General features: G+C 36.5%; 1 protein-coding gene across 1 annotated transcript in view; it reads left to right on the top strand.

Moving 5' to 3' along the window:
- Positions 1-5,203, top strand: part of WDR72 (WD repeat domain 72) — a 108,446-nt gene extending 103,243 nt beyond the window's left edge. Inside the window, exon 20 of the mRNA XM_031588036.2 lies at positions 4,840-5,203. Coding sequence (XP_031443896.2) covers positions 4,840-4,895 — 56 coding nt within the window. The 3' untranslated portion in view covers positions 4,896-5,203. The remainder of the gene's footprint in view (positions 1-4,839) is intronic.
- Positions 5,204-17,695: the final 12,492 nt, after the last annotated feature.

Genomic DNA, 17,695 nt, shown 5'->3' on the forward strand with positions numbered 1-17,695 from the left:
CAAGAACATCCATAAAGTGCATTATTTTTGGTGACTAAAAGATTTATCTTCATGTAGTATCATTATCTTCCTAGTTATGGAATATCTAAGAAATTCATTAAATGAATCCCACGGGGAAACAAGTATGAAGTAGATCCAATCACAACTGATTAAAAACATTCTATACAACTAAGTATTAAAATCTTATAAATGGTCTATGAGCTTGATCCACATATACCATATACGAAACCTGCACATAGTACTCATTAATGAAAGAGTTAAACATCTTTCTTCACTCAGTATTTTCCTCCTCTGCTTTATCTGGTTTCTGTGTACCCTCTTGCATCTTTGTGTGCTGATCCGTGTATCATATTTTTGATTCATCGTCTCTGTGGCCTGTCAGCTTAGTTAAGAGATTTCCAAATCTTGCAGCCTGTGCTGACAGGGGGCAGCTGCCAACAGTCCCCTGATCCTTCCCCAAGGAACACTGCTGAGATTTAATTTTCAGTCAAAGGGTGCAGTCTGAAATCCATGTCAGGTCCCCTAAGTCATCTCAGAACCCAGAAAGGACCCCTGTCTGGGGGATTATATTTCAGCACACTCCACTCTTCCAAGATTCCTTGGGAGTTCAACTGCCGTCATATACCTGATTTGAACTACATTCCTTTTTCATCTTTTCCACAGAAATGAACACAAGTATACGTTAGAATAATTGAAACCAATGATTTGTAAATTCGTATTCATTTTAAAGCCACATTGGCTTGAACTCACTGCTGTACAGCAGAAGGCAGCATGAGATTTAGAAAGAAATATGTAATCTACTTGGGAAGGAGACCCGTATAATTTCCTTGCCATGGCCACCTCAAACTGTTTGTGGTGCATGGTACATCCTTCCGAAACCATCTGTACAGTGGTTTCTACAATGATTCTGTATGAAAGTGTGGGTTGTCCAAGAGCTGATCTGTTCTAAGGTGAAAAAGAATTTAAGCAATGTGATGTGAAAGTGTTGAGGTGAGAATTAATGTACGTTAAAGATAACGTTAATTCGAACCTTGATTTAAATTATTCCGCGTGGCAAAGTGCACACATTTGGATGGGAACTTGAATACCAATTCTACATTCTGCAAGTCTATGTGAAGTAATGGAAAGGATAAAAAACTATCAGGAGGTGAATGCTGGCTAGCAAAAATACACGTTGATAAAGCATCTAAACTTAAAAACTGAGTTCCGTGCGGTCCATCTGACATCATTAAACTGGTAATAAACAATGAATTACTCTGGCTTTTGTTTCTGTCCATTCCTGCATTTTAAGACATCTTGTCTTATAGGTCTGAAAACCTCAGGAGATTTCACTACTGGTCTCACTGCTTTCCACAGAGAATTTGTGGCTTGGTTGTCATGGAGACATCGTATTTCTCCAAGAATTGCTCATATTGATCCGTGGACAGGCGTAAATGGCCAGGCGAATGTGAGGAGTAAAGGGGGTTGGGCAGTACTATAAAATGACCAGAGGTTATGGGTCGGAAATAAGCTCATAGCAAACACTTAGGTAAAGAGAAAGAAACAGTTTCATTTTGTTTCAGGATTTCGTTTTTGCACTTTATGCCATTGTCTTCTTTCACTATAGACTGAAAGAAACTTGTTAGTCACTTGTCATGTCAGATCTTTGGTGCTTGTCCTGACACAGCTGTCAGCCTTCCAGCTCTGTGCAGTTCAGGGACACACAACAAAGAGCCAGGAACATGAATTATTTATTGCTCCTTGTGCGGATGAAATTCTGTGATAAGAAATTAAGACACTTCTGACCGAAGTGCTTGTTTGAAAGGAGAGATTTGATAACAGACTACATTCACTTAAAACTTACTACTTACTTTTAGTAGCAAACATTGAAACAATAATATGGCATTCAGTTGGGTAAGATTTTCTCTAGTGTTTCTCAGGTGTTTTGACTTTGAAATGGATCTTGGAATTTAAGTGTGCCTGGAAGGTCAGCATTTGATTTGGTAAAACCTGTGAATTTAGCTCTCTCTCTCATATTCAAAGTGAGCACAACAGACGATCATTTATAAGCTTTAACTAAAGAGTTGTCATTATGTTTGTTTTGCAGACTCTGTTGCATTTCACTTAGAATATGTTGTTACATGTGCAAAAGTGATGTTAAGAAATATCTTCACTTTATTATCTCTTCTGATGAGGAAAAGATGAAAGTATAACAACATACCAGAAAGGAACTCCAAATATTTCTAGACAGGGTTCCTTATTGCATCTTCTACCAGCATCAGTAAGGCTGGAGTACATAGCCATTAGTAGACATATCTGTTTACTGTGCTTTCTACTGGTGAGAAGTGCAGCCTCTAACCTTGACAGAAGAGTGAAAGTTATTTTCAAAGTGATCTAAATTTTCTAAAATCACATAAAGAGTACTCTGCTTATTTTACTTTCACACTCTTTATGTGCCTGTACATGTTCTTACAGCTCCAGAGGTGGGCCTCCAGCAGTCCTGGAAAAAAGGCCTATACTCAGATGGCAGGAATCCATCTGACTAACCAAGACCCCAGTCTGAGATTTACCTGTGATTTCTTGTATTCAGTGTGTGATCCAAGCTACACTTAGGTAGGAAATGAAACCCCTCAACCTGCACTTTTCTCTTGGATAATTCACAGCAAACACTTTTCATGTGTGATGGACACAGGTAAATTTCAGACTGCAGTTTCTTGTCTAAGTGAAATAGATTTTAGTTTCTCCCTTCATGTGCCTACAAGCTGCCATTATCTGTGATAGTGGCTCATGTCTATTTTAGCCCTCACACAGAGGAGATACTGGGCTTCTCTCTCAGATGCCTAATAGTAGGTTTATCACTGCCATTTTCCCTACATGCTGAGGGCTACTTCTGTTTGATATGCAAAGCTTTGGCTTTTCAAACTCTGCTCTGGCCTTGAACATAATAATCAAATAGGAATTGCAACAGATTTTTGTAGAACTTAACTTTTAATCACATTAAACTGCTGCAAAGAATTCACTGCATTTTAGAATGATTCTTCAGTAGAAAAAAATATTCACAGTATTGTTTTCCATTTCAGCAGTCAAATTTTACACACTTAGAGAAACCGAGAAAGAAGCTGAAACTGATCAAATATAGATGTCTGAGTTCTATGCCTGAGCTATTCACCCAAATATTCTTGTGTAAACAATGGTGGAAAATTCACAGCCCTAGAAGAGAATCCTGTTCGTAGGGCATTGCTTAAGTTTTAAGGGTATTGAAAGTGCTCTGAATTTTGTCAGTCTGAATCTGAGAGGAACAGAGCAAGAGTTTACACAACTGCAGATGTTTTAGTTTTCATATGTGCTGCAGTCCCTTTAAAGAAGCTTCTGCAAGCATAGCACTCATGAGATTAAAAAAAACAGATTTGAGTGGAAGTCAGAAGGAACAGTGTAGGCACAGATGCCCCTCACCTCTTGTTTTCCCCAACAGAGATATTGCAGTAGATCAAGCAATAGGTTGTTGCTTTCTTTGGTAATGGAGGAAAATTGAGCTTGAACAGATCAAGCAAAACAAAGCAACAGTTGAAAGCTGTAGATTGGAAATAAAAATTTTTCTATCTTTTGGATGAAACCCTTGTAAACAGTAAGAATGTATGTATGGCCTTCAGTAGGCAGGAAGTTTGGCTGAGTCAGCTGGTCCCTTCTGCAGCTCATGATTGCTCCCTGTGATATCTTCACTGCAAAAACATCATTGATATTAATTTTTTCCTTCTTTCAGGACAGAATGTGATTCTGATCATATGACAGATTACAATGAGAATACAAACAGTTTTCACAGTCTGCCATAGTTGCATGTCCTAGGTAGACCTTGACACAGAGATGGGAGAGATCTTTGACTGCTCCTGAAGTACAATCTGCAGGAAATATAAATGAGAATGTGGACGTATAACAAGAACAGATACTAATCAGCTGAGTATGAAATGTTAGTGTCTAGGGGTAATTCCAGAAATTAGGCCCATAAGAATTTCACTGCATTGGATGTGTTGCCATGTCCCATCATCATTCAGCATTGCTAGTATTGAGTCATTGTTTGTTTGGTTTGGTTTTACCTTGTAAATGAAACTGTAAAACCAGAAGATTACATAGTTGACAACAGGAAAATGTGTCTCTCTTATGTCTAAGACATAGATAGGCAGATAGATGACAGACAATAGGACAAACTGAGAAGATAGCCATTAGGCTGAGAAAGAACAGCATGTTTCATGTACTCATAAAGAGTGCTGAATCTTCATGAGCAGTTTTTCTAATTTAAGTGATACTTCAAATTCAGGTTGTAAATATATAAATATATATGCATTAAATGGGAAAAAGTCATGAAGCTAAAAACTGATGACTGAGATTACTCCTTACAAATTTACCTATTTATGCCTTAGTAATAAAGCTTCTTACTACTACTGTTTACAGCTAATGCTGGATTGTTTCTGTTGAAATATATATATATAATTTGAAAATGCTTTTTCCATAGGAAATGCAAATACTCTATTAGCTATAAACTGAAATTATTTTTTGCTTATCTACTAGAAAGTGTTTCTTTCAAAACGAAAAGGTGAAGAAGATGAGAGGAGGACTGTTTCATAGAAAAACTCTGAGGAAGAGTATGCATTCTCTTAAGCTGCTTTGGATTCCATATTGCCTCATGTAATATTGCAATTATGATGTGAATAGAATAGAAATTTTCTGCATGTAGATTTTTTGTTTTTTTAACACTACTGTGTTTATGCTGAAAGTCTTAATTTCATTACAAAAATAGACTAAATCTATAATAAAAATTTCAAATAACTTTTTTTTTTTTTTTAACAAAATACATTTCTTTCCCAGATGACATGAAGGCACATCCCTGGATATCTAAGGTGTGCTCCTGTAAGGTGTGTTAGAAGACCCCACTTAGCTGAAAGAATACGAAGATGCACAAGAGCAGCCAAGACATAAGATAAAGGTGGAATGGACATGGGGTGGCTTATTGTGGTTATTATTTTGTACCTTTAACACTTCATTTTTGGAAGAAATATCTTCCATAATGTCAGCTGCTCTCTGCTGATTTACTGAATTCAATTCACACTTCTCTCACTAATGGATTTACAGTTATTCAATTTAATTTGATATTTCTAATATAGAAAATATCAAGTCCTTATTTTAGATGTTTTTCATTAGCTACACTAGTGATTCCAAACACTGATTGACTGTAAACTCTTGCCTCAGTTTTAATATTCTTTTGAATGTAACTAATTTAAATAATCAAACTTATTTTTTCTCTCCTTTCTTCTCACTTTTATTGCCAATAGCATTTTAACACTAAGCAAAATGAAAAGCATTTGGCTAATTTGAAAAAATAGAGATTTTTTTTATTATTATTTAAAGGAAAATGCACTGAAATATTTAGAAACAATAAAATATAAACAACTTTGTGCTCACAGGTCTGCATGGGAAATTGATTTTAAGTCTGGTCATGTCTAGCATGTGAACTTTCCTTTTATACTGCCAGCAGTATAATCTGAATAAAGGTGCTCTGGTATGAAGATGGGAGAAGCCAATCTGAGTTCTCTTCTCAAGTGATGCACTTTGTTGAATTGCTGTTTGTGTTCATGGGAAAAGAAGACACGCATCTTTGTCCTTTAAAAAAAAAAGATTGTGTTTGGAAAATATTTGCAGTTCTTGAGATTTATATATCATGTAGAGTTCTGAAGTATTTCTGCTGGTCTGCTGCTCTGAGCAGCACATTTTCTTCCTGTATTATCAATAGTAGGAGAACTAATGAAGTCAAAGAGACTTGTAGATGGTATTGTCTGGATTGGTATGATGGTGGAAATCATACCCTGATATTATGCTTTCTGTTATGTTAGCCATAGTCTGCCTTATCTAGTAAATTGGGGATTTCTTTAGTGTGACAAGGTCCTCTGGCAATGAATTCCTCCCCTCTTTGTGGGGAAATGTCATGGCTGTAGGTGTGACCAAAGGTTGTTGTTATTACTATGGCTTGAATTTGGCTGCGACATTGTAAGAAATAGTATTTGAATTGTCATTCCGCTGAAAATACGCCATTAAAATGGGTTGAAGCCCACGGCAGATAAAGATATTTAATTTTCTTTTTTTGGAATTATGTATACCATGCATAAAATGACATCGTTTATAGAAAAGTCAATGTGTTTTACATACTTGGTATGTTTCAGGAGGAGCTTTCATAGAATCACAGAATATCCTGAGATGGAAGGGACTCATAAGGATCATTGAATCCAACTCCTGGATCCATACAGGACCACCCAAAAATCACACCATAAGCTTTCCTTATTAGGAGTCATTTTCATAGATAAACCATACCTTTTGTTTATACAGGCTTATATTTGAATTTTGGTGACTAAACAAACTAGACATGGAGTGGTATGGCTTCATTCTTTCATTTATCATGCTAGATGTCCGTAGTAATTTCACTGACATATTTATACTTGCATAACGCAAGTTCTGCACAGCCAGTAGCAGCACAAGCCTTCAGCTGACGTATACCCCCTTCTTAAACTTTATGGTAAAATCAAAGATCAAAATATCAAGAAGGTGAAAATAAAGTTACAAGTATGATTACAGGAACTTACTACAAAAAATCTGCAGACAGTAAACCAAATGTACTATAATGCTTGAACATCGCTATCTTCTTCACCACATACCCTCATCAACAGTCATCTCTATTTTGCTTAAGTAATCTTCCACATCCACTGCAACATCCATCTTCACTACAAACGTAACGGCTTTGCGTCAGTATCTACTGACTTGTACCAGCTATGTTCTTAGTACAAGAGTAGCAAATCTCCTAAAACCATTTGTGCAAGGTATTTTTAAAAACTGTGTGTTCAAAAAGGTGTCATAACTCAAGGAATTGGCATTGTCCATAACACCCAGTATTGCTGTGGCAGCAATTACATTTGTGCAGCACAATATTTGATTGCTTGTCTTTAATTCGTCAAAGCAGTGCACATCAGCAGACTGCCAATACAGACAGCCCTTGGAACAGGTTGTGCGATGATGATTGGTGTTTGCTACGTGCTTATGTGTGCTTTGCACTAATTATAATTGCGGTCTCAGGAAGGTACGTGTACTGCGTCTGGTTAGGATGGAGTTAGCTGTGCTCTGGACTTGTATCTCCAGGTCTGCTGCGCCAAAGGCCAGCAGGCTGGGGTGGGCTAAAGGTGGGGAGAAGCACAGCAGGACAGCTGAACTAAACTCACTGAAGGATATTCCGTACTGTATGATGTAATGCTCAGCAATAAAATCTGGCTGAAAGAAGGTGAAAGGGGGAACTCTGTGAAAGCGTTGGCCTTCTTGAGTGTATTTAGGCCATGCTTTCCAAGAACTGGATGAATAATTTTTCTCCTTTTGCTTCCATATGACCTTTGCATTTTTTTTCCCCCTTTCATTAAACTGCTCCTTATCTCAACCCACAAGCTTTTGTTTCCTTTCATTGTATTTTCTCCCCCTGTGTTTCTAAGGAGGGGGAGTGAGAGAGGTGTGGCGGTGCTGAGCTGCCCATCGGTTGTTAAGTCACCTCAGGAAGACAAGAATTTTTCTTATAGGGTACATTTAAGTCCCAGTAAAATGAATCTATTTCCAGTGTGGTCTGGATGCCTTTCAAGTAACAGCTATACAGTATGTGCTCAGGATGAACTCTTGCTTAGAAAAATCTTTGTGTATCAAAGTGATAATTTTAGAGCTCTGTAGAAAAATACATATTAACCTCCTTAAATTGTTTCTTATAAGCCATAATAACTGAAGAAATATTTATGTACTAATGCACTCTGATGTACCATTGTATTCATTGTTATGGAGATTGATTTTACAACAAAGTTGCAAGGTAATTATGAATGTATTTCTCTGTTGTGCTACATTGGAGGAATCCTACCAAAAGAAGTCACATAATAATATTTTAGAATACACGTCCAAATTTTAGGTAGGGATAAAAATTTAATGAAAGCCTACACTGCTTGGGGAGCAAGGCCTTATTTTTTGCTTCCTCCAGAAGTCATAGGGTCTTTTAAGTCAAATGATCAATTCATAGTGTTTTAAGCAACATTAGGACATCTTACCATTAAACAGAGCAGCTTCTCCCCACCTCAGCCTATGTTTTTATGTCTCCTCACTTGAGTTTGCACTCATATGACTAGGCTACGTCAACACCAGTCTCAGTGCATGGAACAGAGGAGTAACAAGCAGCTCAGGCCAGGAGGATGGGTGAGATACCATGTAAGTTGGTGGAAAGCCACAATTACACCAACATTATCTCAGCACAAAATTGGAGCTTTAGTATGCTTTATGAAAGGGTCTTTCTTGAAAATAGATATTCGGCTTTCAAATCCTATAGGCATATCTATAATTATGCTTATAATTCATTACATTAAAAAAAAAAAAACAACAACAAACCTCTGATTCTTTATTATAAGCCCAAGCCTAAAGTCATTGACATTTCTTTAATCTGATGGATTTTGAGTTTTCCAAATGATTCATACTTGTTAAATGATCACTGATAGAGATACTTCTGCCTGAAAACATCCCTAAATACTGAACCATTCATTTATAGCTCTAAATACAAACCATTACATTTTGAAATCTCATGTATTTCCATTCCTGGGTTGTATTTTTTTTTTATTTTTTTAAACAAGGCTCTTCCCCAGTACAGTGGAAAATGCCCTTAAAGTACATTAGCGTAGAACTTGAAATACTCATATGAGATTCAGAGAGAAGAGAGTGAAACTATTCAATGAGACCACTATGTAACAGAGCCACAAGCTCCAAAAAGCACCACGAACCTATAAATGGAAATGATTTTGCATATCTGACCAAGCTAAAGGTGTTGGAAATTCTGGAAACAAAATGGGAAAGGGTGTAACAAAGAGCATCACTTCAGATTTTTACTCCTTTTGAAAGAGTATGTTCTCTGAAAGCAAGCTAGGGGAATGAGCTAGAGCGTAAATCTCAAAGTCACTGTGCCAACATTGAACAGCTAACAAATATGCACACTTCTGCTGTAAGTTCTATGAAGAAAAAGTCCTGTTCCTCATGTTTCAGATATTTCTGTTGAGTTTTACAGGCCATTCTTGTATGATAAAAGCATGCAGAGGAATTTCAAGGATTGATCTTTCCCTTTTCCCTCGCTCATGGAAAAGCCAGAATGAAGTGCTGGACAGAGTTCTTGGTAGTATTACTACAGACTCCATTGGTTTACGATTTGAATCCACTGATCCCCAAATAATTATTATTACGGATCCTTCAACAATATTATTTGAGAAGTAACACATCTATGGATGCAACCAAAGTAAAAAAAAATAACAACTCAGAATTGTCTAATTGAGGACTATGGGAAGTTTACCTTTTGATGGCAGCTGCTGGATAGTCTAAAGGGTGACCAGGAGCTGTGCTGCAGTACAAAGGTACCTCATGTAAACACTGCCTTCTCCACGTTCTGTTGAATATGTGAGTCCTGGCTACAGTATGATCAGTAAGTACAAATATATCTGCCAAAGTGAAGCAGCACAAGTTCTTAAACAATGTTAAAGTATCTAAATATCTGCTGTTTTGGTTTTTTTTAGGGTGGACTGTATACATGATGAAATTGTTACTTGTTACTAATTTAATCGCACTTGTGCATTTATGTAGTTCTAGAAACTTTAGCTAAAGAACAGAGCTTTGTAGCCTGATTTCCTGTTAAGTGTCTCACAATGTAGGGCTAAAAGCCATTTTTCTTCCTCTGGCAATATGCTCAGTAAGATAGCCAGGAAAAGTACCATCACTCGAGTAATATATGTGGTTTAATTAAGTACATTGCTCCCTCCATTTTTACAGCAACTGAGAGAATTATTTTTGTATTTATTTTTAGCATTTGAAAGCTTAATACTCAGCAGAAAAATATTAACAGTATCCAGAACTAGCAAAATAATTGTATTTTTCTTATCTATTCTCAGATTTTATATAAACAATTTGTAAACTTCTTGTTAATATGGAGCTGGAGAATTCTAAGTGACTACAAATTTCCCGCACAGAAACTTAAGACAATCAAATATTCTGTCCAGTTTCATAGCTTGATTTTCTATAGCCATACTGGCAAACAGTGTGCCAAGTGAAATGCAGCAAACATATTGTTGTTTGTTTCGGTTTATAGTCTTCCTGCCATGTAGATGGCAGCAGCACTCAAGCCTTGAAATTCACACCGGTGAGCTTATTCCATATCTCCATGCTTAAGAATATTATTGTCATAAATGAACTGAGAGTAAGATTATTTTTTAAGATGGATATCAGGTTAGTTACATGTACTCTTAAACAAGCCTGTAACATCATGAAGTCAGTTTTTAAAAGGCAAGGTATTTTATCTGCCTGCGAATATAGATGTCACGGTTTGTTCTTTGTCCATTATGACATTTTCTTTCTGTAAATTAAATTGCTACTATTTTTTTTATTGTGTTAGGTTTCAGGACATGTGCAGTTTCTGAAGATCCAAAAATGTTAAGAGTTACCAAGATACATATGTTTCCCTGCAGAACGAGAAGCAGCTAGCAGGTGCTGTTGTCAGAGCATTCTTGCTGATGGGAAATGCAGAGAAAGGTAGTGGAATGCACAATGTAGGGTTTTGTGCTGTAGGCTCTGCTAATTATAGCACCTCATAAAAATATCATGAATTATCCTGAAAGAGTACATTTTGAGGTACAAATATCTTTAATTGTATGGAATTGTCTGTGCTCTGACATTTGCTTTGCCTAAGAAGTACAGAGAGGTTTTGAAAGAGAAGCCACAAAACAGATACCCAGAATCAAAGCTGTCTTTACAGCTTCTGTCTCTTTGCAGCATCGGCTGAAACCTCAGGGAGGCTTTGTGGAATCATCCTTAAGTCCTGGGAAGTAAAAGCAGGTGTTACATGTGTGACTGGAAGTATTCACTGACGGCACGGAGGAAAAATTATCACAAAAAAAAAAAAAAAAGAAAAAAGTGTAAGGATATTAGTTTCTTGTGTTAGGAAATACTATTTAAACACTGGCTGCCAAAAGAAGTTGTGTATCTGTACATTGTCTGTAGAATAGAAATAGTGACGAGGCACAACCTTGCTGTTTTGAAAGGGTGGATGGGTGGTCACTGCATATTGTCAGTAAAATATAAAACAAAAATTACTCAATAAAACGTCGATAAATTTTTGTTATCCCTGCCCAAACTTTTTAGGCTGATCCTTTAAAGCATGTATTTCCTTGGTGACTTTTTTGCAGAATCACCTTGGAGTATAACTTAAAACTGCTCTTTAGGAGTGTGAGACAAGCAACAGTGAGATTTTTAACTTTTAAAGAGGTTGAACAATTTTAATGGATTGGATCCTGAGAAAAAATCGGGGATGACATTAGAAGGGAAGATTCATTCTAGCCACTGCTTCTTATATTTGTTGCTTTCATTATATGGAGTGACAGCCCAATGAATCACTGGGTGGACTTTTGGTCTGACAATTTGGGAATCATCTGAGCAATTAACAGACAGTCAGCCAATTGCAGTGGCTGGTGATTAAATTACAGAGGTTCTTTGGTGGTTTCCATAAAGAAATCTCTGGGAAGAGTTAGGCGAACCCACCATCTATCATATCATGAACATGAGTCTTCTTATGTGTACTTGCTTATTCAACTAAACACTCAAGAATATTATATCACTTGAAGTGTTGGTATTTGAAAGACATTTCGTGCATTTAGTTTTTGCTGTGCTAAGTCTGGGCATTAGGAAATCTTTATCTTTAAAATTTGTTTTGCAAGAGGTTTCAGAAAGTCCTTTCCTCGCGTCTTAAATCACTTATCTGACTAACTCTGGGTACTTGACTGATTTCTTCAGTTTTATTACTAAAAAGTGCCTTCTCTTTATTTAAGTTCTCTACACAGATGTTGTTGGTTAGCCCACGAAACCATATCAACTTTTGTTACTCCTCTGTGCCTAAATCTGTAGATTTGTGTGTGCTTCTTTCTCCCTTCTGTGTGTGACAAATCTATCACAATGTTCCCAGAATTCTGAGTTTTTTCTTCCTTCAAGGACACTCAGGGGTTAAACTTCCATAGGGAGAGAACAAGGTAAAAGCAGCAATAAAGAAGAATAGGAAGAATTAAACTCTATTAACAAGAGTAAATATACTAGCATGGCCAAATTATGGTCACAGTGACCTCCAAGCTGCACTCTGATCTTTTATGGTAATTTTGACCAGAGCTGCTGAAGGTAAAAGGTAGGTCAGTATGCTAGGAAGAAAGGATTCATGGGAATTTACATAGGATACAAATAGCCATAACCACAATCCTATACACAAGTGCAGCGGGCAAAGTCCTCCACTGCACTGAGCTCACTCTCAGAATTCTTGATAGGGAAATGGGACAATAAACTGGACCTCAGCAACATTAGATTTTCTTAAGCATTTAACTCTTTCCCCTGGAGCTAGACTTTTTGAATTAGCCAGGAAAGTGTCCTTGTTAGCTAGCTAAGAGGGAAGGTAGTTCTATACATTTTAATGCTTTTACATTTTCTTTAAAGGTACTAAAACATACTTAAAACAGGAGGGAGGCTTGCATGACTCCCTTAGAGACAGATTCAACTCCCTTGCACATAAATTTTTTGCAAGGTATTGAAAAAATGAGTCCCACATTAGATGACATGATTTCTTATCAGGCATTCAGTCTTCCACCCACTTTTACTCGGCCAAAACTACCTCCAAAAAGGCTCAGAGGCACCAACCTGTCAGCATCAACTAGTGAGTTAATACAGACTTACTTCTTTCTCTCCTTAATGTTCAGGAGAAGATAATGAGAAAGGGACAGAGCCAGCAGGTTAATGAGATAAACCAACTGGAAGGTAGAAATACGAAGAGACTTGGGAAGCAGATGATGAAGAGGGAACATTAGAGTTTTTATGTTCAGGTATTATACAATTGAGAGAACTGCTGCCATAAGATACTTTTCCAGTGTTAAAAGGACCATTTGATTTGTTAAAGCATAGCAATAAGTGATATAAAAGAGAACATAAGCAACTTGAGCTTACTAATCTGCCTGGCAAAACAGCCTTTTACATTCCTATTATAGTCAGTGTTGGACTATGTTATGAATTCTGTTATGCTAAGTAAAGTAAAAAAGTTAAACTATATGTACCTGTGGTAAGATAAACAGTGAAATCTCTCTAAGAAATTCTAACAGATGCTTGGATAAGCATTGCTAGAAATCTGTCTTGGATTTGAATAGACTGTATTGATAAAATTAATGAGTAGAACTTAGACAAATATAGAGAGATAATACAGTAAAACAAATGGCCCAAATAAAGGGCTATCCCGATTTGAATATCATCACAAAAGCACTTAACCTATTGCTGAATCTTTTCAATAATCCTGGGCTGAAAATGGTGCAGCCATGTAAATAAGACAGTTGCACCTTGACCACATAATGTGAAAAATTGCTAGTTCTCCATAATGGCACTGTCAAAAAATTCCTTATCAGTATGCAACCTCCTATTGCAGACAAGCAGAATGCAGAAAAATCTACACAGTCAGTCTGCAGCCTTCAGTATTCTATTCTTACTGTTATTATCAGCAATGGCGATTATCTCAAAACGTTCAACAGTAAATTCAGGGGAATAAATGGAAACATTTCTCCTAAGTGGTGTATAACAATACCTGACATTTGTATAGCACCTTTCATCTGTAAGAATCCCAAAGTGCTGTACAAAGTCTGCTGGGATCACTTCACCCACCACTGAAATGTAACTATCTCCACGGTGAAATTCAACTTCTATTCCACACGAACACCATTGCACAAGAGTGTTTTTGAAAGAAGTGACAACTGAGTGAAATGCATTGAACTGTTCTTGTGAAAGTTATCATAGAATCCTCAGTGACAGCCAGTGGTTAAAGCTTTGGTTTGGCATCTGGAGCAAAAACCAGCAGCTGATTCACTCCATCTGCCCTCACATGCTTCCTTGCCAGCACACACACACTCCTGTTCTCTTTTTTTTTCTCACAGTGCTGTGCTTACGATGAGACCACCAGCTCCAAGCATGCTGACCAGTTTGGCCTTGCTTATCTCAATTACAACCAGCAATGACTATTGAATAAAGTACTACTAATGAATTCAGTACTGATGATGAAAGTAAGTCTGTAGTGCCTGGAGTTATCCTTAGAAAGTGAGTCATAATGAAAACAGAATTATTACAATTTATAGCAAAAAAGATGGGCACTCCTAATCTAAGACTAGGCTTCTTTCACAGCGTGGGTCTATTTCAGCTTAACTCTGTGAAAATAAGTACTAAGCTCTTTGTTTCATGAAGTAATTTTGTTCTTTTCCACAATCTTAGTACTATAGTGTTTGTAACATACACAGTATTCTAGGAGTGGGTATGCCTGTGCCATCACAGAAGGTGGCTAGATTCAGATACTGTATCTATAGTAGTAAAATAGAGCAAGAGAAAATTGTCAGGTATGGAAACTCATCTATCTGTACTGATAAATTAAGGAGACACTCCGTGTTTTTGACCTGTAGGAAATAGCACAGTCCCTATGAGAACACCTAGAAAATGCTTGAACACATATGTCTACGCTCTTCTGGAAGGCAAAAGCATTTTTCACTCAACTTTTCTTTCAGGTCTTTCCCTGCCAGTTGGCTTTCTGCCAGGAAGCCAATGTAGGCCCACTTATTTTGCTATTACGTATATATATACCAAAAGCGTGTACACGAAGTATACATTAAGTGTAGTGTTGTGCATTTCTGGAAGTGATAAAACTCAGATCCTCTTTTATAAGTGGATCTTATTGCCTTCAGGAGAAACATACGGTATGCTGTGTGAGTCATCTTGAAAGTGCTCTACACGTATTAATTAAATTGTGGAGCTGAAAATGCATGTTCTTGTGACAGTTTTCTAGTACGTTTTCCTCTCATAGAAGGCTGGGAGGAAGCCAAGGCAGGGGATACTGAATTTTGGAGAGCTTAGTTCCTGCTATTGGTACAGATCTGATCCCTCGAACTTAGGTTTATGTCTGTAATGAGTGCCTTTAAAAAATGAAGGTACCACATGGCTTCAATCCACTGCTGGGTTACTATTTTATCTTACATGTTATCACTTCTACGGTCTTGTCTGTTCTTTGGCAGTATGGGACTCTTTCTTTTTTAAGCCTGGGGAAACATTGTGCAATGCCTCTACAGGGCTGAGGAAGAAATTAGCTAAATAGATAGAACTGCTTTACCACTAAGATTGTGATGGTTTCTGCTCTTCAATAGTTACAGACAAGGAAAGAAATCAACAGAGGTTTTTCTGAAGAAGATACTGACTACTGTATTTCTTTACTAGAACAAATGCATGTAAATAAATTGCGTTCTCATTTTGTACATTAATGTAGACAAAATATGTATACATGTTTATTTACATTATATAAACTATATACATAATAGATTTTATATTTTAATATAAATTTGCAACATTAACTTTTAATGCATTTTAAACTCTGTCAAATTATATAATTTAGCATATCTGACAGCAGATATTTTATATCCTAACATAGAACATTTTGTATTTGTGTGCAAGATAAATTGTAATGGTCTACTCACACTATGCTTTCTTAAGATGCCACTCAGAATATCTCATGCTGGATTTAGAGTTATTATGTAGAGATATTGATAGATTTTATTCTTAATATTGTTACATAAATAACAGATGAGAAAGTTTTGCATATTAACTTACAGTTTTAATTTGGTAAGTATGTAGAAATACAAGGGAAAATCTCAAGTGATTGTAATTTACAGTAGCAAGTCCCTTTAAATACATCTTTTGCACAAATACAAAATATTCTACTGCCAGAGAAACAAAAAGATATGTGCTTATGACTAATATTGGTTTTCTGGAATATATGTTAGGATGCAAAATACCTAAATTAAATCATTTAATAGCGTTTTAAGGTCATTAAATTGAATGTTATATATTTATATTAAGATAGTATTTGCTGTGAGTCCACTGAAATGCATTCACTGATTACAGATGATTTCAAATCGAGTCCTGTGTATGTATACATACATACACACACACAAATAGACACATATTTTGATATATCAGTTATTATACATTCTTTATTGAGTCCTATTTTAAAACGGAATGTGAAAATTTCAGTTACATCATGAAATGTCAGTTTTAGGACTGCAGACAGAATACTTAACTCTTTCCAATGTATCTATTATGCACTATTATTTTTATTTGTATTAGTTCATATCTTTTCATAATCAATAATATAGCCTCATAAAACTTCCATATTTTTATATACACATTTAACTCTCTGAAAGACATTTTAAAGAAAAATTGGTCTGATTTTTGTCCTGACAGTCAGACCAGAACAATACAACTGATATGTTTATCTCCACACTTGAAACAAGGCAGGTCTTACCTAATATGGTAACAAAAGAAACCTAGTAGAACCTGACCGTTGATTTTCCCTGTCTTCAAAGTCAGAGGCAGAAATTCATAATTCTTTTTATAATCACTTAACATCTGACCACCACAACTTCAGTAAAAGCCATATCCTCCTTAAATTTGCAAGCTTTATCCTTTAGTTGACAGACAGTTGCTAATCACATGTATAATACCTTGAGCAAATTTCAGGCCATATGGGGATAGAAGAGCTTCCTGCATATTTTACCCAATTCCATCCTTACTTTTCCCACTTTATATTTGAGACTGGTTTGTATCTGTGAATGAATGCTATGATGTATACAGCCTGTGATGAGCACAGGGACAGTTCGACTGATAAATCTTTAAACATAGATGATGAAGTTTAACACAGGCATTCAAATTCACTCATACAAAGTCTACATTTACTACGATCTTTGCCGGCTTTGAGGGGCTCTGCAAAAAATCTGCTAAGTGAACCCAATAACTTTCCCTTTTGTCAGTGCCGGACAGAATATTTTGCAGTTTGCCTGGCAGATAGGACAGGGTGGCATGCTGTCCTCTGTATACTGCCATGGGCTTTCCTGCCAGCCAATGCTGTTGTGAGCACAGGTCTGTCAGAGTTTTTAGCTAGCTATCATGCAGCAATTAAAGAGATTCTTTATTTTGATCTCTGAAAGGACAGAATTGAGGAGAGTCACCTACTTGCGAGACTGGATTAGAGTTTTAAAGATTTGGCATATAGATTTTGATCTCTGAGTTGCCTTAACAAAAAGCAAATTCCATAACTTCCTTTGCAAGGTCTGTTTGACTTTGCTGGAATAAGAATGCTTGTTCAAAGCTAGCCCTGCAATCACCATTCATCACGTTGTCAGTCACACTCAGATACCAAGGTACCTTCAACAAATGTTTTGTATTGTAACCTGTTGGTTGGTTATTAAATTAGTTTCCCACAAAGTTCCGGTAGTCAAAGGACACTTTGTGGATCTATATGGGATTTATATTAACTCATACCAATCTTTACAAGGTTGCCAGAAGGTGTAAGAAAATAATGATTAGCTAGATTCTTCCTAGTAATTTAGAGATATTGATGAGTGCTAGCTCAAGTCGCTGTTAGTGGTAAAGCTTTACCTGCAGTGCTTGATTCCTGCTTACCACAAGAATTAAGAAGGAAGTTTCCCACACTCAACACATCCTTTCTTTTCATTATTTTGTATTTTTCATGTGAAAAATACCATTACTGTATCTATCAAAATTCATTTGCTAAGTTTAT

The sequence above is a fragment of the Phasianus colchicus genome, chromosome 12, assembly GCF_987193195.1.
Source record: "Phasianus colchicus chromosome 12, bPhaCol1.hap1.1, whole genome shotgun sequence".
Taxonomy (NCBI): domain Eukaryota; kingdom Metazoa; phylum Chordata; class Aves; order Galliformes; family Phasianidae; genus Phasianus; species Phasianus colchicus.